Source organism: Bacidia gigantensis (assembly GCF_019456465.1).
Source record: "Bacidia gigantensis strain McMullin 20006 chromosome Unknown contig_231, whole genome shotgun sequence".
NCBI classification, from domain to species: domain Eukaryota; kingdom Fungi; phylum Ascomycota; class Lecanoromycetes; order Lecanorales; family Ramalinaceae; genus Bacidia; species Bacidia gigantensis.
Window position 1 is genome coordinate 345,265 of NW_025408598.1, and position 22,621 is coordinate 367,885.

The window sequence follows — 22,621 nt, forward strand, 5'->3', positions numbered from 1 at the left end:
ACATCCGTCTAGATTCTGACAGCCAATTAGTAGATGCTGCACTCCTTGTCTGGCGCCTTGGATGGCATTGATGGTCAGCGAAGATATGATAGGACTTGTCGAGAGCGAAAGTGAGGCCCCATTTTGCATTGTGTCATCCTCTCAAGGACTGGAGAGGATATACATTCATTACGATCGTCGAGGCAGGAATCTTCTTACATCGTAGGACAGCCGACCATTGTAGCCAGCAATGCTGCCATTGACGCCTGATCAGTGCCAGATACTGGTTGCAAGTAAAGACCCAAAAGCTATAGCCAACCGTCTTCGAGACGACCAGCAACTCTGCCGCGAGCAATTACTGCCATCAGTCTTGGTATACTTTTTGCCTCTTTCTGACACCATACTAGCAAATGAGATAGTGCACCATTTATTACCGGCGCTTGACGTTCACGTCCCTTTAGTTGTGCGGAAACTGCAATATGAAGGTATCATTAATGGTATTGAAGGTTACCTTGCCCAGATGAACCAAATATCTAAAAATGCCAATTCAATTTATGAGGCCAATGTGAACGAAGATGCACCATTCGACGAACGGGGGGACTCTGCGAAGAAGTTTGAGCGTGTGGATGACGCTTTCAACCCACGACAGTCTCATCTCGCCGGCCCACAGCTGAAAATCGCCCTCAAAGTGCTTGAAGATTTAAAAGGACGTGAGTTGGTCAATGATACTACTACGCTTGCAAGCATCATGAGAGTTCTTCAGACTCTAATCGTCAAGGCAGAAGAATCGACGACTCCTCTGCCCCCTCAAGGGCTTGAAGTTCCACAGCAAAAGTGCTATATCTGCAGATACATCATTGAATCCCCGCACAAGTTGTACACTTCCCTATGCATACCCTGCGGTGACTTCAATCTGGCTAAAGGCAGTCTCTCATTACCCAAAACTCTCGATCTCAGAGGCAGAACAGCGTTCGTAACAGGTGGCCGAATCAACTTAGGTTTTCACACAACGTTGAGACTGCTTCGATGCGGCGCTCACGTCATCGTTTCGAGTAGATACCCAAGAGATGCAGAGTTTCGATACCACGATGAAGAAGATTCAGAAACTTGGATGCAACGGCTCAAGATCATCGGGGCCGACTTCCGAACGGCAAAAGATGTCTTCAGGCTTGTGTCTTCTATTCAGGACGTCTTATCAGAGTGGAAAGAAGAGCGCGAATCCCTCGGTCAATTGTTTCTGCTGATCAATAATGCCGCTCAGACGCTCACCGATCCTATCGCTGCGGAAAAGAAGGCGATTGCAAACGAGGAACATTTCAGACGGGAGCGAATTTGCAATCGCGTAGTCGATAATGGATACCATCCCACCATCCGAGGTGGCTCACTGATGCCAGGTGGACTGCTCGAAACGAGTCAATCAGGCTCTATAGTCAGTTCGAGCTACTCATCCCAAAAAACCGAGCTCGTGGATTGTCACCCAAAGACTCTCTCACATGAAGGATATGATAGACAAGATTCCTCAGAACTTAATTCTTCAAACCACTCAACCCTATCAAAGCCTTTACCCACAGACTTCCACCATCCCCAGAAATCCTCCTGGGCGCAAACCCTCTCCGACATTCCCTACGAGGACATGATAACAGCCCACAGCGTGAACGCCTTCGTGCCCACGATCCTAATCCGCGAGCTCCTCCCCCTGATGCCCTCCATTACTCACACCCTCAGTTCTCATCCTACCCCCTTATCCCCAGTTTCTGTCCCCCCACCCCAACCCCCAAACCCACCCACATCAAATCCCACTCCTCCCCTTCCCCACCACCTTCCCCACCCGCTCCCAATATCCCACATCATCAACGTCTCCGCCCGCGAAGGCACACCCGAGTCCCACCACCACTCCGCCGAGAAACGGGGCCGGCACGTCCACACAAACATGGCGAAAGCCGCACTCAACATGATCACCGAGACGGAGGCAGGGGGATTGTGGAGAAGCAGGCGCTGCGCGATGAATACCGTGGACCCGGGCTTCATGAGCGCGGCGCCGGAGGTGAGGTTCGGGAAGGCGAGGGGAGATAGAGAACGAGAGGCGCCAGGAGAAGGGGAAGGGGGAGGGGAGGGGAAAGGGGTGTGGAAAGCCCCGTTGGGATTTGAAGATGGGGCCGCGAGGGTGCTGTGGTGTGTTGCTGTTGCGGAGGCGGGGGTGGAGGTCAGAGGCAAGGAGAAAGGGGAGGGGAGGAGGGAGAGGAAGGCGATTTGGGGGCGGTATTTGAAGCATTTTGGACGGGAGAGGGTGGATGTCTCGCGCGGACGGTAGAGGGTGGGTGTCTTCAAAGTATGTAAGGTCAAGTGAGGGCGTGATGGTGAGTGTCGTCCAAACTTGAATTTTACCAAAAATTGATTCTGACCCCGAGCCAATATATGTGATATCCCAAAACTCATGTTCCAAAATCCATATTCACATTAATCGAATGACTCTTTCTCCTCAGCCCTTTTTTTCCCTGGTTGCAACCACAGCTACCTGCCCCAGTGAATCGATCCACTTCGCATTCAAACCCTTCCCCTTCCAGACATTCCCTCCTGCCGCGAAAATGACCAGTAAAATCTCCTTCACCATCTCGCCCCAGCAATAGACCTTCAAGACCTCCTCCTGCGGCCCAAGTATCAGTTTTTCCTTCTCATTACTTCTGTTCTCGAGCTTCTCCGCCATCTCCCTCACGCACATGACACCCCATCCCGCCTTTCCATTCCCCACGTAATCCTCAAGCCAACGCCATACCTTCTCTTTCATCCTTGACTCCCAGTTCTGAAGCGAAATCAACCAGTGGCCACGCTCCCATTTATCGAGGACTCGAGAAGAAAGGTAAGAGATGGACCACTTCTGGGCATCAAAGGCCTTCGATATTTTCATGAGGTTGGCGGTGAGATGTGTGGTAAAGATCTCGTTGGCAGTCGTGGGCCGAGGAGCATAGATCAGTAATGGCACTTGAATATTACAGGGAGGCGACGATGTCTGCTCTGGCTGGCTGCTTGTGAGGTGCAGAGGGTTCAGTATGGGAGAAGAGGGCAGGACTGAGTGGGGCTCCTCTCGAGAGATCTTAGGCAGTGGGGGAGATGACTGGCGTGCTCGTTTACGAGATGGTGATGGAGGTTGCTCGGTAGACGAAGAGGTGAACTCGAAAGGTCGTTTGAGTATTGGCGAGCTTGATGGTTGGTTTGCACTGGATGGGACCGAGGGCTGCGAATTCGGGACCACGCTGGGTGGTGTTTCGAATGAGTCGGAGTGGACCCTCCGTAAAGTCCGCGATATTTCAGATGGTATTTTACCATTGGGCACAGTTTGGGAACGCCTCAAAGCTGGCGTCCGCTCAATAAGGAGACGCGGTGTTTCTTTCACGCTGGTCCAGGGCAGAGACGGAGAGATGATATTCTTTGTTGCAGCGGGAGTGATCAGGTCCTGTCTCGTACTGGCTAATCTTACTGGTGTAACACCCTCTACACGCTGTTGGAATAGATCTTTGATTGCTTTGATCCTTTGCGTAGGGCCGAAAGAGTCGTTGACCTGTACGCTGTCGTTGGGTAAAGACGGCCCTTCGCTAGTTTCCACAACCTGGCTTTGTGGCCTCTTGCTATCTTCATTTCCATTGTAAACAGGATGTCTTTCGACCAAGTCAAAGTCGAGGAAGCCGTGTGCCTCTTTTCGGTATCGTGCATCATCTGCCCCACGACTTGGGCCTGAGACGTGTACAAGCAACTCGATCTGAGCTGGCATCGTCGTCACTCATGTTGGGCAGTCAGAGATTCGTCTCACAATGTTCACAGTGGCCTGTTTAGAATAAGAATTGCTCAGGATTGGATAGCATTGTGGTCGACACGTTGGGAACCTGCAAAGGCAACTCTTGGGCGTGAGATCCTTTGGCCAATCAAGATTGGTCTTGGCAACTATCTTAGATGCGAGGTCACGTGCAACGATTCTGCCCCCCTATCCCTCTCCAAGATTGTTTTATTTCAGCCTCTACTTAAACCCGAATTTTCATTGCATGGGAAAGGTGTCATATGTATCGGGTCAATGTCCAAGTCAAAATTAAGATGTGCAGGTATTGTCTTTTTGTTGGGATTGCCAGAGTAGCGCAGTGCCTCAACATGGCGACTTCATGTAGACTCTCGCTCAATGATTAGCACGGCTCGCGGTCCACTCTACTGCGACTACCTTGGACGCGTCGTTCCGTGGTCAAAGCGGTTCAACTACTCTCTCTAGAGTGAAGGCGATCAGCATTGCTTGCTATGTTGAACCTTGCACTCTGCCACACAATGAGCCGGCACTCAACAACCAGACACAATAACGATGGAGTCCGAACAGGCTCCAGTGCGGGATCCATCTTGGGACAGGATGGAGACTCAACTTTATAGAAATCTGAAGCGTCTAATCGCATCAACTTTGACCCGTGGCGCATGTCGAACAGAAGACAACGAAGATGCACAGTGTAGAAAGATGGCTTCTCGGATATCCTGGGCGTCCTCCAGATGCGCAATCTTCACGATACGTACCTTTGCTACAAAAAGAAAGTTGCAACTTTGGATAGGCATGACCTGGGGCTTGTTCCAGACTACACCAGCCCAGGAGACTTGGTTTGTGTCGTTAATGCTGCCTCGACTCCGCTTTTCCTAAGAAGGTCTAGGGAGCACTTCGTTGTCATTGGGGCATGCTATGTCGACGCAATTATGTACGGTGAGGCTGTCACATGGGCTGAAGGCGAGGGTAATAGGATGATCCTCGTGTGATCAGTCGGGAGTTTTGAAGCGCCACTGTTCCTGCACAACAGACCTCAATAGCTATACCGAAAGGTGGCAGGATCCCACCCTCCAAGTCCCGACTACCGGCGATTCTAGGTATGAGAGGAAGATGGCTTAAAGATTGTCATAGGCTACATTACTCCAAGAGTGGCAATTGCCTTCTCATAGCAGTGTTACTTATGACATTTCGCTTTTCGACTCGACGTCGGCGCCAAAAGACCCTAGCCATCGAGTCAGTAACACTGATGACCTGCATTCGAAGGCTACTACCTGCACCTTTGAGAGATGGTTCGTGAGCCATATCGTGTACGCCGATGATCGAGCTGGTATCTCAGCGGAACATGCTCTGGGATCGAATTGACAAGGGTGAGAACTTGGAAGCTATCCTACCCCTTGCATTTTGAGCAAACGCTAAATTATGTGCTCTTTGGTCGACCATCCAAACACTTATCGAAAGGTGATTGTTATTCATATCGTGAATGCAGATGTATCAGGATGACTCTATCATGCCATCATGAATCAAGAGCTTTGGAGCCTTTTGCGCTCATCGCTAACCCCGTACCTTTTGTCCTCTCCCCCTTGCATATTCTTCCACAGTCTAATCTGCTTCGACTATCTGTTGTTAAGCTTCAATGGAAATTGCCACGCCTACGATAGCCAGATTTTTTGAATTGACGTCCCTGGCTACATCTGCTATATCTACAACGGGTTTACTGCCCCTTAGATTAGGCGAACGATTCTTCAATGCTGTTCTTTGTGATATAAACCTTGAAACCCTTCGATTGAAACAAGTACTCTTTTCATCTTTTCTACAAAATCATGGGCATTCTCCCGTTGTTTGAAGGCTCAAAGCTTTCTTGAAATACAAGCACCCTCCACCCTGAGACCTACGACTAAAGGCCCGTTCTAGCACTTGACCTACAGTAATATAACGCTGTGGAGCTGTCAAGAGGCCAAATTGAATAGCAATCAACGACAGTCTGTCCATTCCTCCCAAACAGTATTTCAACCCTGTGTGTTCATTACCGAAGATGGTACGGTCTCCATCAACAATAGCAAGACTTTTCACTAAACGAAAATAATCAGGCCGAGGAGGACATCGATCATCTAAATGACATAGAAACACAATACTTGAAGTTGCAGCAGAAGAAACTGCGCATCCAGATCAAAGAAAGAGAACTATTCTTCAGGATTCAAGATCTGCATGTGAAATCAAGAGATACGGAAAACATCAACAGGACCATTAACACCATGTTGCACTCAGAGGTGAGAAAAACTGGGGCGTTTTCCTGCCAGAATCTCATAAGTTCTAGAGCTGGACAATCAAGAAATCTCTCGAAGGAAGTCTGATCATCCTTAAGGATGGACTAGCAGGAATGATGGTAATGAAATTTGGGCCTCCCTCGTATCTCTCAGGATTAAAAAAAATGCAGATGAATCATGGTGACCCAGACCTTGATACTATTCACAGTGCTCGAGAGAAGTTGTATGAGCAGAAGGACAGGATGAATGTACGGGAGGAGAAACTCAACGCTCGTTTGGTGAAGGCTGGAGAACGTCTGGCGAAGGACGGTGAATTGGCTCTTTTCACACAAGCTTCGAATAAAGTGGCCCTGAAGACGGTATGTCGCTCATCACCGGTAATAGGGAAGGCTGACAAGAGCTAGCTCGTAAGTATGCACCACGACATCGAAAAGTTGGGGAAAGTCTTGGTAGCTGCTGAATTGGAAGAGGACTATGATATGAAGAGTAATGATGATGACCAGGATGGAGATGAGAACCAGGATCTGAATGAACGTAAACGTGGGTATCAAAGTCAGGATGAGGATGAGTAATGGGCCCCGCCAAACGCCGTGAGATGAGTGACATGTCAAGGGGTAGGCCTACCTGTTGAAGAAAGCCCATGTATGGTCTACGACGGATGCTTACCCGGGTCGGATGCTGGGCTTGTGAAGAAGCAGTGACGAGCTTTAGAAATACTCGTGCAATTGACCACAGAAGATTTGCCAGTGTTCAAAATCCACGAAACACAGGTGGTATGGTAGCCTGGAGTTGAAGATTGTTTGGTCTAAATAAGGATGCAAGTGAATTCTAGCGGGAGACCCTTCCTTGATTGCTGACATTTCTACCCTTCTACCTTCCCGTCGTTCCACATCTCTATCACTCTAGGAAAGAGCGAACGCATAGAGAGTAGCAAAGAAGAAAGAATAATTATGAAGAAGGCAAGAACGATGGCCTATTTGGGCCATCAATAACAACCAGCAAACAGCAACCCTCTCGGCCCGCGACATTAAACATGACCATTCTTCTCACAATACTTGCAAAATACATCTATACAGAACATCGTAATCGCAGCAGCGTCAGAGGTCTCCAGTCTGTATTTACTATTTCCACATCATTCTTGGATTAGTGAGTCTTATCTTGAGCTATTCTCCAAGAAACGCCTACAGTCAAGGAATTCTCTCGGTCTATTCTTGCAGCTCACCCGACTTCCAAGATGTCCGCGGCAATGACAGGTGACGCCATCGCCCGCCGAAAGACATGTGAGATAAGACACGAACTAGCACAGCTTAGAACAACGCTTGATGAACAAAAGTCACAAATGCTCTCTTCCTTGGATGTTCTACATGGAGCAGCCTATGACGCTCTCTCGCTCCATAAATCCTATTCCAATAGCGCCGACGACATTGCCAAAGGAGTGCCACTGGAGATTGATAGTCTTTTGCAAGAAACAGCGAGCGCTGACGTGAATACACTCTTGGTACAAATTAATCCGCCGCTAAGACTCTTAGGATCTCATTGCAAACGTCGCTAGGAACAATGCGAAAGCGATTCGAACAGCTATTGAGGAGGCTAATAGTCCAAACAGCGGATCGCGAACCTTGGCGATGCAAGGGCAATGGCCGCAGAAATGGATAAATGCAGCCATTGCGGGGCCTCCAGGCAATCAAAGCCAAGGAGGAGACGGCAGCAATTCAATAGCAAGTCATAGCAAGGCGGCTTTGGGGGTTTTAAAGCGTACTATTTCAACCGCCCAAGCAGGAAACGCTCCCTTGGGAGACAAGCCTTCGCCTATGAGCTCACAAGAACTCAAGAGACGCCTATCGCAAAGAGATGCTACTAGGAAGGCCGCAGAGGAAAAGGACGAGTTGTTCTACTCTTCCTCTTCCGAATAGAATAGAGGCTGAGAAGTTTGAGGGCAGGATGATTGGGATTACAGCGTACTATGACTTGTATGCATAAGAGATACTATATGATCATAGAGTAAGCACTTTTTCAGCGACCGTGCTTGTAAAAAGTTCTTGTGCTTTTTCATTCGTCCTACTGAACGACTTGATACTATGCTTTCTGGCTTTCGCAAAATAGCTTTCAAAGCCGGCAATAGACGACATTCCTTCGACGAAGTATGTTCCGAGAATGTGTATCTGATCTTGATTGACACACGATCACACAGTACCATGGTCTCCTTTGACTCCTCTTATTGATCCGTAGGATACGTAATACGCAGTTGTATGAAGAGCATTACGATCAAATGGTAAAGCGTCCACAAAGTCGTAACACAGGAGCGAATGAAGATCAGATAGTGGAAGGGTCGACATTCTCGACCATATAACCCCGACCATCTGACTACACAACCATGACCCTCCGACCGCATAACGCTTCGACTATGCAACCCTTCAACTAGGAAACCCTTAGATTATACAAACCTTCGACAATACGAGCCTTTAATCATTTCCCCTACATGTGCGATCGAGATGGATCATGGTACCAGGGTACCTTGAGACCGTTGTTAAATGCTTCTTTCCATCTTTGTACCCTTTCATCCTTTTATACTTTCTCTTTTCTTGAGAAAAACCAAGGCATGGAAAGAGTCAGGATAGAAAGGCAAGATGCCTTTAGATTAAGATTGCCTGAATTGACAAAGATCAGAGGACAGTGAGTAGAGAGCAAAGGGTAGGAGGGTAGGAGGGTAGGAGGGTGCAACGGTCACAGCGTGGCAGGGTGGCAAGATACCCCTGATTTCTGGCCGCGCTAGCCTGTTTAGGCCATCTATCTCGCAGCATCAGCAAACAGCACTCAAGTCGGACCTGCGGACTATCATGACGATTTCTTCACCCACAGCTTGCCAGATGCAACACCATGTCGTCATCTATACAGACGGCCATAAGCGGACTAGCGCCAGAGGAGTTTGGATACTTAAGAACCTTCCTCCCCCCACTGGATTCATGGATTTTGTTCTTTTGTTTTTTATTTGAACCAACGACCACCCACCTTCGACCGTCGGCACCCTTGTCTTCTATCCACCTCGGAACGAGATTCTGTTCATCTTGCAAGGGGGTACCCATCACCCTTCAAGAAACTTGACTCATGTCGAGGAATACTGACCTTTTTGATAGCAATACTGAGGCTTTCAAATATGTCGTCCGATATATCTGAGGCACACGAAATGAAAGATCAGCTGGCACGTGTTAGAAAGGCATTTTTGGAACAGAGCCCAAAAGTACTCTCTTCTTTGACAGCTCTGCACGAGATATGTACGGAAGCAGTATCGTTGCGAGCTACTATTGTGAAACGCAACAAACCCACTCTAGCACCGGTAGCAGTCGAAGCTGAGAAGCTTATGTACGAGATAGCGACTCACAGCGTGAGTATTTTGCCAGAACATTGACTTTCAACTAAATCTCTCAGAACAAAATCGTAGATATCACTTCAGAGAAGCTTTTCAACAATATCCCAAAGGCAAATGCGGAGCTGTTCCAAGCTCTGAGCTCAAAGTCTATAGACTCGATCGATAGGCAGCCAGAGTCAGCGAGCAGCCCTGGGGTTTCATCTCAATTGCTTGGGCCAACCACCCAAGCGGAAGGAGCGCAGAAAGTAGCACAAGCAATTATCCAGGACCATCCAACTCTTACTAAGGTCGTCACTCTACAGATTCGCAAGCCTAGCTTAGGCGGAAATATCAACAAAGCAGGGGCAGCTACCGACAAGACCAAGCCCAATTCAAAAAAGCATGGACTCTCAAGCAGTCCAGGAGGAACCGATCCGAAGAAGTCAAAGAAACCGCTCCCTAGTGGTCAAGAATTGAGCTCACAATGAAGCAGTAATGTGGCCCAGGGAAAAGCAACAATTAAGGAACCAGGATCGTTTTTGTCGGAGAGTGAATAATTGGCGACTTCAAGACCAGGATGAAGGGAAAGGACTTAGCGGATCACGAGCACGCACGCTTGCGGTAGATGGAGATAGTATACCTTAGCTAATCTCCTTGAAAGACGCTCTTCCACCTGAGGGGAAGACACAAACTCACGAAAATATCATGCTACCCGTCGTTTTTCATGAACATCTTGATTTTTGTTCTCTTTGATTTTCGCAATGTAGCATTCACTGGTGACGATATGCAAGAAGTCTTCGATAAACTATTTCCCAAGAACGCGTAAGTATCAATTGTTCTGGAAGAACAAATGTTGGATGTAAGAAAAAATTGTAGTGTGTAGGACTTCATCAGGTGGGTACCGACCTACCCACCTCGACTACTAAGACAGAGCTTCAACAGGGTAGGACCCACCCACCTCAACTTCTAGAACTGCGTATCTAGCATTCCCGAGAGAGAAGTCCTAAGGCAAGATATCAGTGATAATTTAGATTACAGATCTGGAAGTAGGGTGGTAGGGTACCCTCCTCTTGAAGCTCCGCAAACTAAGTTCTCTTCGCAATTTGAAAGTGTTGATCCATGAAACCCCTCCAACCCACCTCGAGAGTACTTTCCATTCAGAAAAGACTTGGGCTATACAAAGGAAAAGTATGTTAGTGTGAAGACGATGAAGTGGGTAGTGGGTGGTCGTGAAGGAAAATAGCTTAGTCTGCAGGACTTGAAGTGGGTTGAGGGTTTGGGAACTGGGTAGGTCCCACCCGGTAACTTTTGCCCCTACGGTGTTCTCGTCCTTCCATTTGCTTTCTATCCTCTATTTTCTCCCCTATACCCTCTATCATCTATCTTTTACCTTCTCTCGTCTACCCACTTTTTCCTTATCTGTCCTCTCCTTTCCGACCCTTCCACCCTGCGACTTTGCTACAATCAATCTCCTAAGCAAACATCGAGGGAAAAGATGGTAGAAGGTGGGGAGAAAGAGCGCTCACAGAATAAGATCAGCGAAAATTGAGGAGCATTAGAGGGTAGAAGGGTAAGGGCATGAAAGCGTGGGTGGGTAAAAGAGTGAGCACGTACTGAGAGGGCGGGAGGGTGGAAGGGTGAGTACATTTTGGCTCATGGTCAAAGGGCAGAGGGTGGACGTTTCGCCACTCCAACGTACAAATGATACAGATGGCCAAAAGAGGACTAGCGCCAGAGGTCCTCAATATATATACTACCTTCCCATCCCCTTTGATTCCGTAGAAGTCTTTCCTTCGTTCTTATTCCAGCTTCCTTCCACCCTCCATAGACATACACCTCAAAAAAAAAAAATTCAGACCAATATTTGCCACTCAGGAAAGTGCTTAACCTTCGGCCACTTTCCAAACTTAGGAAATCTTTTGAGTTGCTCTCAAGAAGGTACAATATGCCCTCCAAAAAAATTTGACCGAATGCGGTGCCAGTGGCAGAATGCTGATGTTGTCAACCCGTCTAATTTTGCCAGCAGGTTTCAAGATGTTGACTACAGCCAACAAGCAACTTGAGAAAGACATGAAAGTCCAGCTCGCGGCAATAGAGAAAGCACTGCGTGAGCAGAAGTCGGACTCTGTCTTGCAGGATGTACGAAACATATCTCTTGACGTGAAGAAGCTCCGCAACGACAGCAAGAACAACCAAGGCATTTTGAGGGCGGAAATCGAGGATATCACTCGTCGAATGATAAACCTCAATGTGAGTGAAGTGGTGATGTAAATTAATCAACAGCTAACCTTCTCAGAACAAAAATGCGAAATCCAGTCTGACATCGATTGAACTATTGAACCAATTGCCTCCCAGTACGAAAAAGGCGGCTGACAAAGAGCTCAAGCCGGCGAAGAAGAGCAATTCTCCCGAAGTCGCACTGGCGTTTCACGAGCACAGTCACGCACCAGTGGCTCGAATGAACCCAAACCCCGGGACGACAAAACCGAGTACTCCACAGCATTCGTTCTTATTCCGCCCGAGTAGCGCGCAAGGCCGCGAGGAATACTTCAGCGGTGCAGTATCGGGACCAATCTCAGCTTACAAGCGTAAGCTATCGAGTGACCTTGCAAGTGACGAGCCAAAGAAAATGGAATCACAATCCGTGATCAATCGAGGAGCGGACCCGCGTCTAAGGAACGTCTCGCCATTTGCTGATGACAATATGAATGATGAGGACGGTGAAGATGATAGTGAGAAGGACGGAAATGATGATGAAGATGATAACAAGTCCTTTCGTAAGCAGATATTCTTCAACCATGGCCGAAATATGCCAAAGCATTGAATGAAGTTAGACGGAAGATAATCTAGCAACGAAGAGAATGAGCGAGTGGCGAGATGGACTTCATTCAACATCAATCAACGGACCAAATGTCCAAGATGCTTTTCATGCTGATAATGCCTTGAATGTAAATTAGTCCCCATTAGCTCTCATAAGTATGCTTTCATAGTCTGCATCTGAAATGCCTCAGAGATAGGAACCACCAATTCAAGAAGTATCGATAATCATGCCATTAAGGGCTTGTCATTCCCTTTAATTTTTGCAATTCGCATATCGTCTACCTGGTCCATGATTGAAAGCTTTTTCTTGATCTTAGAACCAATTAGTGGGCCGTACTGTCCTAGCCGATGACCGCACTGACATCTCAACCAAAGCTGCTCTATGGTCAAGCTCCCATGGAATCTGGGAGTTGGGTAGTTCCCCTCCATCTCCACCTCTAGCATCTGAGGTTTTTTGGCTGCTATGGCCATCTTTATGCTCATCGTTTGGTCCGCTTCCATTCTTAGTCACTGGCTGTTTTCTAATTTTTCTCATATAGATAGTGACGAGGAAGCATATAGCTGCTATCACAGCTAGACCTAGGGGTGCACCGATACCAGCGCTGAGAGCTATAGTTGTTCGAGATGCTTGGGTGGTGTGGTTTGAAGGTTCTTGGGGTGCCGCTGGTGTCGACGCTGGAGACGGTCCTGAGGCAGTTGTCAGTGGTGGTAATGATGTCGGGCTTGTTAGAATATTTGGCTCCGATCTAGTAGATAGTGTTATCAATCTACTAGCAGAGACTGATATCTTCGTGGTAATGAGTAACGTGGTCGTCAAAGTATCAGTCGTCGCTACGGAGACAACGGACGGGTTCCTCGCGGCCGTCATTGTTACAGTCTGAGGAAGGGAGTTCGAGGATAGTGTGGCGCTTAAGAAGCTGAGGAAATCTCCCGAAGAATATGGTTGAATTGACTGTGTCATAGATGCATTCACATCAGTTGCGCAAGGGAATACTCTATTACTGCCACACCAAGCCAATGGATCAGCGAAAGGCTGGCGAGGACATATCCAGAGATTGGCCCATGCGCTAGGAACGACTGGTGTGTGTCAAAAAATTTCACTCAATGGGCATGGTTGAAGAAGCACAAGCCATAGCATTATATCCGCGAGGGCAGGGACTTACTGTCGTTGCACCACTGATCTGGGCAAGCCGTTTGATTGCGCCAGTCTTGAAGTGTACACGCACCTCGATAGATCTGTGTCGATGTTAGGCCTGCCTGGTGTCTATCGTTATGTCGAGAGGTTGGAGGTTGGAGTCATTTGTGAGCCCATGCTTGACGTACCCAACCAAGGTTTGTCCCAAAACATAACCCGTTGGAAATACAGGTCTCCCCTATTTTGCAGCAGTGGCTATCTTGGCCTGGTCGACAAGGAGCGTAGTCGTCAGCAAGGGGATGGCTTGAGCCATCAGGCCAGAAGCATGCCTGTTGCGCCGTAGCACACCCTAGCAGCAAGGATAATGCAAAAGGGAGCAGATTCTTGGTCATGTCTTGTATTGCGGATTTCAAGTAGACGATAGATGTGTCCACAGGAAAAAGTGGGATCAGAGAAGGTGCTTGAATCTGTGATGTTCGCCTACAGCGCCACGAACGTGCGTGAAGGCTGAGAGGGAGTCTACGGCCAATTTTAATTGTTTGCACTTTGCTCCTTCAAATGATCAATCGTCCAGTCAATATGTTCCAGTTTGCAGATAAGGAGATTTTGAAACCGAGCTATCAGAACAATCAGGCGTACGCAGGACAAAGTGTGGCTCCAGTGTCAGGTAAGAGGGCCGGATGGCATACTTCGTCCCCTCCACCCCTATTCCATCGGCCAGCATATTTTCTGCGCTTATAGTGATCATGTCCATTGGTAATAGCACGAGCACCGGAATGGTTCACGGTTGGAGGAGAGGAACATAGCGTGAAGGACTTGAGGAAACCGACAGGTAGGGATGGCGATGGACAAAGTGCAACTCCAGCGTCAGGTAGGCGCCATCTAACGCCGCTTTCGTAACATTCATCATAGGCCGAGGGGTATCGTGGTCGGCGACCTATCTTTAAACTTGTTTTCTTCATGGAGTTCTATGAGTTCAAACACTTCCCTATTCCCAGGAACCATTTCCCGCAAGATATACCGTCTAGATACACATGACCCGAAGCTAATAACCTTTCACTCCCCTCCGCCCGATCGTCCTCTTCAATAACCAGTTGTAAGATGAGACTTTCGCCGTAGTATTGGCTGCTAAAGAATTTTGGTAGCAATATTCGCCTCCTCCAAAGCGACCTTTCCGCCTGTCCAGCGATTCTGATAAGTTTATGTTCATGCAATGATCTGAATAGTAAATAAAGTCGTGCCTCCCGAGCTAGATGCAAGCACTTGGTGCAGAGAAAAGAAGCGACGAAACAAAAGAAACTCCGATGGCAGCCGGTCTTGTTGAAGCGTGGTGAGTATTGCAAGATAGCAAGCCAGACCCTAAGGGGTATCATTTTCTGAAGAGCGCGGCAAGCAAGGTAGCCATTATGACCGTAATGTATGGTGATGAACGCCAGCACTGGGAAACAGCACTATTCTGCCGAGAAGCTGCATACACACCACTGGTTGGGCGATTCGTAAAAATAATTAGAAATGTCGAGCTAGGAGTTGAGGTGGTGAAGCTCCTGTCATCTCAAGAAAGAGGCAACACGTCGCAACACTACCTCCGTGGGTCGTCATATTGCACGCCCTGCATACTGGACGTTTGTACGCCATTAGTGAGAGGCGGTAGGCTTCTCGACGGATCGACTTGCATCGGCTGAGGTGTCGGGCCGTTCGAAAATGGATGGCTTGACGGTTGGCCGTTTATGGTAGTCGCGGTTCCTGGACGATTTCTATGATAATCCTCTTGCAGGTGGTAGTGCTCCCGTCTCATGGCTTCATTCTCGCGGCGCAGTGCCTCAATTTCGGAGGCAGCCGACTGCATCTGTATCTGAGCGTCTTGGCCCGCACGACAAGAGTTCTCGAGGTTTTTGATGTGTTCGGAAGCTTTTGATAATCAGCGGGCAATTCCTGATCATGGAGGAGCATAAAAGGGCGGGAACTCACCCTTCGTCAGGATTTCCCATTTGCTCGACTTGCTGCCGTGACTGGCAGGGATCTGGTCTCTTAGACGGTCGAACAGATGCTTCATCTCCGTTCTGCGCTTTCGTTCTGCCAATTTGTGACTTGCACGAAGCGCCGGAGTCCTGCTATATGGAGTTGAGGTCTCAGGGGAATCACCGTCTCCGGAAGTCCCGCTAATCCTCTTGCTATTCAGGGAATGGTGATGTGTACCTGGCATTGGATCCGCTAGTCAATGATCAGCTCAACAGCCTACTAGTTCATCTTGCTGCGCTACGTACCGTCATCGAGCGAATGTTGACCATGTGGGTACTTCGAATCGGTTGTGATGATACTGCTCGCGAGAGAACCGTGCTCGCTGTTTCTCCTCGAAAGCCTCGGTATGTCACTTGGCTCCGGATCCATATCAGGGTCAGGGAAGGCATATGGCTGCCCAACGGTAGGCTTCTCTGCATTATAGACTCCCCTATTGGGATTGCTGGCTATAACGGGGGCTGTCCTCGCGTGCTGCGTTTGTTGTGCGAGCGGCGAAAGGGGTGATTGCTGTTGATGGATGGAGCCTGTTCCAGAGTTTCTAATGCCGTTGACTTGTGGTATCCCCCGTTCTCTTTGCAAGCTGGCGGCAATTGATGAATGTGACGGATTCGCACCAGTGCCATATGGTGAACTTGCGCCGTTGTTGATTTGCAAGTTGCCAAACCCGCTATTCACTTGACTTCCCAAGCTACTGCGACGTGACTCCTGTGGAGGGAAGGAGTCGCTGTGCTGGCTGCTGCGGTACAGCGCGGGGTCTGCAGTATGCGCATTGAGCGATAGTGTCTTAAGCTGCTGGGGCGAGGCAAACCCCGGGGAAGCTTGCGCCCCAGCTGAGGTAGGTGAGTTGAAATCTGCTGGATATGATGTTGCTCCAAATTGACTCGTGTTGGACGCCCGTTGTGGGGAACTTATTGATGATGCATAACCCATCCCCCCTCCTGAGGAGTAGGCCGAAGACCCTGAAGCATGTGTCAGCAGGGTCAAATCTAGGACTGGCAAATGTTGCTGTTGTGAATGCTGGTGAAAAGCTATGCGCGAGACTTACGAGTACTTTGTGTAGTGCTGCCGCCCCATGGATCTGATGTGCGATTGCCTGAGGTGAAGGATGGAGAGGTAGGATTATTGCTGTTTCGTGGGAGGTCACCAGTTAAGGTTTGGATGGAAGGGAGTTGCGCTGTCTTTGAGGGATCATGATTTAGAGAGTTGACAGGTGATGAGGCTGGATTACTGGGTGTCTCCCAGATGCGAGAGGAGTTGTGGGCAGTCATCGCAGCTTTTACGCCGCTAGACGATGAAATTCTAGAGAGTCGAGTTAGCTGTAGAACCCAGAGAGGCGTTTGGTTTTTGTTGTCGTGGGTGGTCTCGTGGACCTATGGTTCGGGGCGTCTGCTAAGATCGAGGAATGCACACTCACGTGGACACACGTTCCGCACCTGAGTATCAAGCTTTTTGGCTATTCCAGAGCCACAGTGAAGATAAGTTTCTTCGGGAGAGAGCTGTTTGATGTCAAGGAAAGCTACGACATTGGAAAGCCGAGCTGTAGATATTGTAATATGTAAGGGGGGCCCGTCGCTGTTCAAAATATCCTTGCAGATGGATGGTGAAGTTTTCGCACCGCCCGCGCAATGTCAATTGTTCCCAAGGACGTTCGAAGTCCGCATTCTGGTATTCGGATTTGTTGAATGAGTGAAACGAGATTGAATTGTGTAACTCAAACGCCACGGAAGAAGCTCGTGCGTTCTGTCTCGACCACCGTTCTCTTGTGAGGGGCCAGAGCCCAGGTGGAACCCGAAACCACAGATGCGCAACTGTAAATCTGCCCGACAACTCAAAAATCAATCTTCCACTGATTGTTCCAATTGCGAGGTGCTTGTCTTGGAGTAGGTACCCGGTGATGGGTCTCTTTCGAGATTGTTTGCTTGTGGTTGGCCGCACAATAGGTCTTGTTCTTGAGACCCAGCTAGGAGGTGTAGCGATGGATCAAAGGAGAATTTGTCGTGTGAGGAGTGACAGCAGTCGACGAGATGTCAGCAAAGACCGTCGTAAGACTCACGAGTCGTCAGGAGGAGTGGTAAGAAAGCAGTGTGACGATCGGCGAACGAATGGATTGTGATTTGTGATTGGGGGAAGAAGGGTAAGGAGGATCCTATCTGAGGGTCTAGCACGCTAGGAGCAGTACAAGACTTTTCTGGTGGCTAGAAGTGCCTATAACCATCTACCCCCCCGAGGCCCCGACGGATGGAGTATTCAGTGATTTAGTGACAATTGATTAGTGCTCGAACTGCCTCTTCCCTTCTACTTCTTCTTCCCTTGCGTTCTGGCGTGCATCCGGCGATTCTACCTAGTCATAAACTAAGAATGCATTAGAAGGGGGGCAAGGATGTCCTCTGACAGCATTCTAACCCTGCAGCTGCCTGCGAGTCGGTCCAGCTCCTGCTGACTGTACCTCCCTAGGAGTACCACGTAGCGTATCTCAGTCATGCACACTGCAGTCTACGATAACTCAAAAGCGCATGCCCAAGCACCGGTCTGCCTGTCTGCCTTTCCTTCGCCACAGAGCGCTTCTCCCAGCCGTTTCATTGCTACGGCAGGCGCTGACAATTCTTCTCTGATACGTCTCGGCCCCTTTCCTGCCTACAGACGCAAGGGAGACAGTGAAAAACAAAGTCAATTCTAGGAGGAGCCTAGCAAGCGCAAGAGGCGGCGGAATCCTGCTAGAGCCTAGAGGCGTCCACTCCTCGGCCTCTGATTGCTGCGATTCTCTGGGCAAACTTTGGCCTTGCGTCAATCCACCACCTACCTCGTGGCACAAAAACGTGGCCCCCCCAGTTCGCCCTCACCAGACTTGTCGCCCGCCCGTCGCATCGCGATTGAGAAAGCTTCGAGCCTCAAGCATTTGGCGTTGGGATGAGGTAATGCGATTGTGGTGTGGCCGGCGCTGCTGCACATTGGCTAAAAGCGGTCCAATCGTTCCGGCCAGCGACTTGTCTCCAAGTACCTATCGTCAAAGCAGATCTCGCACATCTGCCCTTCCCATGCCTGGCGCTTGCAACCTCGCCGCCATGGCTTCGTTACCAGCCCGAGCTTGGTTCAAGTGATGGTCCCGCCTACATGCGCTGCCGGAGCGGAATATTCGAACTTTCGAAGTGATCCATGCGGATCGAACGCAAATCTCCCCAATTGGGTGCAAGGCTGCCGCGATGTCGTTTTTGATTACCCGTCAATCGTTTTGGTGGTTGAGTCACGGAGCTGTTGATGGAATAGGCAGCTACCTGCGTGCTTTGCCTTGTCATCCTCCAAAGCTGAGCGGCAATTACTGGTGTGGCAAACTTCTTCGTCATATAAAACCCTTTCGTGTTTCGTGCCTCATCATGTTTTCCAAGCCTCTTTTCTCCAGCTCCTGTTTGCTGACATTGAGCGAGCGAAACGCAGCTTCCCTGATGAGTCTTCCAGTGTGCTCATGATGTTCATTGGTCTTCGGTTTCAAATATGCTTTGATTCCCTGCACCAACAACGGCATCGGCAGGTCACGATCAGGGATGAGCCATCCATCGACCGGCGGCCCATCAAGGTGTAAAAATAGCCTGTCTCAAATGTTGCGGGCAGATCGCTGCCTCGGGCCTTCGGCAGTAGGCGGGACTAAAACGTACTCTAGCCATATCCCCACTATATCAAACAAGTCAAAGGTACACCAGTTGTCGGTGTTCATGTTGCTGAGCACTTAGGATCACAAGCTTTCCCAATCTAGGGTTGCTGCAACCACTCATTGGCCTCGATTGTATTTCTAGAATTTTGCTAGAGCCAAAAGAGGAGGATTTCGGGGGTCTCAGGCCCCCTAGGGATTTTCTCCAAGTCAAGATCCATGACTCGTTGATAAAGCCGATGTCGTAAAATTCAAGCACTGGCACTTTTACTGAACCCTCGTGGTCTGCGCAGTGGGATGACGTGCGCGATGATGTCGCCGGAATCCCCCAACAGTGACCAACGTGTTTAAAAGTGGGTTCGTACGTGTACTTCTGGAACGGAGTATCAATGTTGTAGAAATTTTTCTGGGGCAATATGGAAGTGTCACGCGAGCTGTTATCTTCGCTTGGGCTATGGAAGGTGCTTACGTAGGTGTTAAAGGGCTCGCATTGTTGACCTCAGAGGTAAGCATCGTTGCTACCCAATGATCGAAATGTTGCATTCGGCGATCAAGGCTTGCCAAATGATGTGACGGCGCCTTCAGGAACGCAGTGAAAAGTTCGGTTATCAGTGTATGTAGAAAAAAAAACTTCGCAAAAAGAAATGTGAAAAACAGTATCGTGCTTTTGGTGACCGTACAAGGTTGTTTGAGGTGGACATGAGGGATGCTATTTGATTGACAAGAAGTGGAAGCTTGCTGCTTGGCTAAAGAATTCCTTTTCAACACATGAAATCGTATCTCCCCACGGTCTCAAGACTGAAAAATCACTCAAGAATTGGAGCTACGACGCGCTCCGCCTGCTCTTCAATCACTCGAGCCACCTTCGTTCCCCTTGAATCATTCAAGCCCTTCTCTCCGCATAGGATTCTATCCATAATCTTCCCTAGCCTCTGTATAGCCTCTTCGCTGATCTGATAATGCACGACTAACCTCCCTCCCATGATTCTGACTCCTTCCTTTACCGCCGCTTCCACGAATTTCATTTTATCGTAACCCGCACTTTCAAGGTCTAGCCATACCATATTCGTCTCACAGGGTTGCTGAAGCTTCCCTCCTTTCGCCTCCCACATAGAAGCGATGAGTTTAGCCCTCATGTGTGACTCCTTTAATTTTCCACCCAAGAATGTCTCTTCTACGCCGACTCTCGCCGCAGCAGTGATAACACCCGTTTGCCTCATGCCACCACCAATTGCCTTCCTGATATGACGAGCTTTTCCAATCCATTTCTTATTCCCAACAATCAGACTTCCGATGGGCGCACCCAAGCCTTTGCTAAAGCATAGCGAAATAGAGTCGAAGCAGGACGCGTAATCTTTCAATGAGCCTGCACCAGCGACAACCGCCTCCCAGAGTCGTGCACCATCAAGGTGCAAAGCAATAGGGGGATCTTGCTCCTGAGCCCATTGGCGGATCTCTTGACAGACGGACAGAGGAAGTATGGTGCCGGCTAAGGTATTCTCCAGGCAGATCAGGCGGGTAGGACAAGCGTGGATGTCCTTCGAGGTTATAGTATGCGCGCGAACGTCGGAGAGAGTGAGGTGGTGGCCATTCTCTGGGCAAACAGGAATTGCAAAGGCGGAGGAAAGGGATGCAATACCCCCTGCTTCCCTTTTGATGCACGTTTAGCCTTTTGCATAAGCTCGAAAGAGATGATATACGCAAGTAAACATACCAGCCCATGATGTGTGAACGATTGTCCGCTAGGAGACTATGAGGTGGTTGGTTCAGATGTGTGCGAATGGAGAGTTGGTTGCCCATTGTCCCACTCAAGACCAGGAGACCGGCTTCGTGTCCTGTAAGCTCTGCAAGACGCGATTCCAATGAGGTAGTGGTGGGATCTTCAAGGAAGACGTCGTCAAGCAATGTCGTCTCCGCTATCGCCGCAAGCATATTTGCAGTAGGTGTAGTAACGACATCGCCTGGAAGAATCTGTCAAACGCTGCGACCAAGAAACACAGGATGTAGAAGACGTATGTTGGCTTTGAGATTTTCTTACTTCGAAAGTCGAATTCCGCTGGGCCTGGTACAGACCAGGCATTAGGAGTCTTCGGCTCTTGAGTCGAATGGCCATGCACGCCATTCGTGCTACCCACCCCATTGGTTTGCGGTCTTTGATGATCTGCATCGTGTGAAATCGCCATTGTATCTTCTTGGTTTGAACAGGTCAGAAGGAATCAATCACGCTGTAGAATGCCCGCTTGAATGAGAAGAACGCCGCATTTCGGTCGATTGAGTTGATATCATTGCGGGTCGGCTTAGTTCCACCAATCAGCAGAGGGCAAAAACATCGTGGTTTCCTGTACTAAGCTTCCAACCCAGCCGATGGACTGGGTCCTGCTACTGCATGTCCTGAAGATTTGTAGGTAAATAAAAGGGCGTCAATTTGCAAAGTGTCCGCAATATTCAGAAACAAACCGGATAAAGTCGGCACAAAAGCACGATACAGTACCAAAAACGAGGGATTAGCAGCTCGTTGAAGATGTCCGAAGGCTATCAACCATGCTCGAAACTAAAGAAATGACAGTCCTGGTGAGCGACTCTTACTCTTTCTTCTCATTAATGTATGTCGTTCCATCCGGGCCTTTGCCGGCAGGCTTATCTTTTTCCTTGCTCTTGAATTCCCAATCGTTCAACTGCCCAGCCCCAACCTGCATCAAAGTCAGATTCAAGTGAAGGAATTCGAAGATGTCCTGACTTACACAAAGATACGTTGCGAAACCAAGCCAGCCGAGATACGGAGTGAGCGCCCACGACGCCACGGGATCTACCTGTGACCAAATATAGGTGAGGTAGCCCGTGACCCCTGTCAACAACGTAATATCGATAGAAGCTTCGATCGGCCGCTCCCAGACGAAGAAAAGAGGCATCCAAATTAAATTCAGCCCAAGCTGAATGGTGTAGAGTGTCGCGCCTTGCTATAGTAGGACAATTCAACAATTTTGAAAGCATTCAAGTCACAACTACACGTACTTTTGTAAGGGCAACAGTGTCAGGGTTGAGAGAAGTAATGCCAGTGTTCCACGCTCTATATGCTGCATATCCCATTAAGCCGTAAAGGGCCGTCCATACTGGTGCGAAGACTTGAGGCGGCGGCCTGTACGGCGGTTGCTCAAGTTCAATATACCTCTTGTGTACACTCTTGGCTTTTCATCACGTCAGAGGGCAGCCGCTGACATGAAAAAGACATGCTCACGCTGGGAGATGAAGCCCACGCCCAGACCGGCCGTGATAGGAAGAAGGATCGAAGCTGCTGGTTGAACAAAGAGGGACCCCGGCAAGGTCAAGGAAGGGATATGAGTCGTCATCGTTTGGATTGGGACAAAGCAGCTCTGTCTCCAGTCGAAGCGACTCTGTAATTCAAAATCTTCCGAATCGAGAGGCGAGTGCAGGTGTTCAGTTGCATGTCGAGCTCTCTTTTCAAGCTACTTTAGACTAGCGCGCCAAGACTGTCTATGGGGCTTCAACGTCTGCGCATTCATATTAACTCTCTTCAAGAGGCTCGAAGTGCTTTCGTGACTCTAATCATCTTTTGTACATCCTCAGCCAAAGCGTGAGTCTCCTTACACGCTATACTTCTTACATAAGC

General features: G+C 49.0%; 9 protein-coding genes across 9 annotated transcripts; 5 read left to right on the top strand and 4 right to left on the bottom strand.

Annotated features, from left to right (window-relative positions):
• Window positions 1-229: 229 nt before the first annotated feature.
• KY384_004101 (uncharacterized protein) lies at window positions 230-1,634 on the top strand (the record flags this gene model as incomplete). Its single annotated transcript, XM_044812607.1, has 2 exons — window positions 230-1,408; window positions 1,623-1,634. 2 exons carry the CDS (start codon window positions 230-232, stop codon window positions 1,632-1,634), a joined length of 1,191 nt encoding a protein of 396 aa, XP_044670027.1.
• An 824-nt stretch (window positions 1,635-2,458) lies between these two features.
• On the bottom strand, window positions 2,459-3,745 carry KY384_004102 (uncharacterized protein; the record flags this gene model as incomplete). Its single annotated transcript, XM_044812608.1, has 1 exon — window positions 2,459-3,745. One exon carries the CDS (start codon window positions 3,743-3,745, stop codon window positions 2,459-2,461), a length of 1,287 nt encoding a protein of 428 aa, XP_044670028.1.
• Window positions 3,746-5,798: 2,053 nt separating this feature from the next.
• Window positions 5,799-6,602, top strand: KY384_004103 (uncharacterized protein; the record flags this gene model as incomplete). Its single annotated transcript, XM_044812609.1, has 4 exons — window positions 5,799-5,801; window positions 5,854-6,033; window positions 6,096-6,389; window positions 6,435-6,602. The coding sequence occupies 4 exons, from the start codon at window positions 5,799-5,801 to the stop codon at window positions 6,600-6,602; spliced, it is 645 nt and encodes a 214-aa protein (XP_044670029.1).
• Window positions 6,603-7,264: 662 nt separating this feature from the next.
• Window positions 7,265-7,943, top strand: KY384_004104 (uncharacterized protein; the record flags this gene model as incomplete). Its single annotated transcript, XM_044812610.1, has 2 exons — window positions 7,265-7,528; window positions 7,560-7,943. 2 exons carry the CDS (start codon window positions 7,265-7,267, stop codon window positions 7,941-7,943), a joined length of 648 nt encoding a protein of 215 aa, XP_044670030.1.
• Window positions 7,944-9,184: 1,241 nt separating this feature from the next.
• Window positions 9,185-9,864, top strand: KY384_004105 (uncharacterized protein; the record flags this gene model as incomplete). Its single annotated transcript, XM_044812611.1, has 2 exons — window positions 9,185-9,412; window positions 9,457-9,864. The coding sequence occupies 2 exons, from the start codon at window positions 9,185-9,187 to the stop codon at window positions 9,862-9,864; spliced, it is 636 nt and encodes a 211-aa protein (XP_044670031.1).
• A 1,546-nt stretch (window positions 9,865-11,410) lies between these two features.
• Window positions 11,411-13,077, top strand: KY384_004106 (uncharacterized protein; the record flags this gene model as incomplete). The annotated part of the gene is made up of 4 exons (XM_044812612.1): window positions 11,411-11,626; window positions 11,673-12,153; window positions 12,524-12,610; window positions 12,740-13,077. The coding sequence occupies 4 exons, from the start codon at window positions 11,411-11,413 to the stop codon at window positions 13,075-13,077; spliced, it is 1,122 nt and encodes a 373-aa protein (XP_044670032.1).
• Window positions 13,078-14,910: 1,833 nt separating this feature from the next.
• KY384_004107 (uncharacterized protein) lies at window positions 14,911-16,618 on the bottom strand (the record flags this gene model as incomplete). The annotated part of the gene is made up of 4 exons (XM_044812613.1): window positions 14,911-15,239; window positions 15,300-15,542; window positions 15,596-16,309; window positions 16,396-16,618. 4 exons carry the CDS (start codon window positions 16,616-16,618, stop codon window positions 14,911-14,913), a joined length of 1,509 nt encoding a protein of 502 aa, XP_044670033.1.
• Window positions 16,619-19,799: 3,181 nt separating this feature from the next.
• On the bottom strand, window positions 19,800-21,176 carry KY384_004108 (uncharacterized protein; the record flags this gene model as incomplete). Its single annotated transcript, XM_044812614.1, has 3 exons — window positions 19,800-20,643; window positions 20,708-20,954; window positions 21,032-21,176. The coding sequence occupies 3 exons, from the start codon at window positions 21,174-21,176 to the stop codon at window positions 19,800-19,802; spliced, it is 1,236 nt and encodes a 411-aa protein (XP_044670034.1).
• Window positions 21,177-21,575: 399 nt separating this feature from the next.
• On the bottom strand, window positions 21,576-22,080 carry KY384_004109 (uncharacterized protein; the record flags this gene model as incomplete). Its single annotated transcript, XM_044812615.1, has 3 exons — window positions 21,576-21,683; window positions 21,735-21,950; window positions 22,006-22,080. The coding sequence occupies 3 exons, from the start codon at window positions 22,078-22,080 to the stop codon at window positions 21,576-21,578; spliced, it is 399 nt and encodes a 132-aa protein (XP_044670035.1).
• Between the last annotated feature and the right edge of the window lie 541 nt (window positions 22,081-22,621).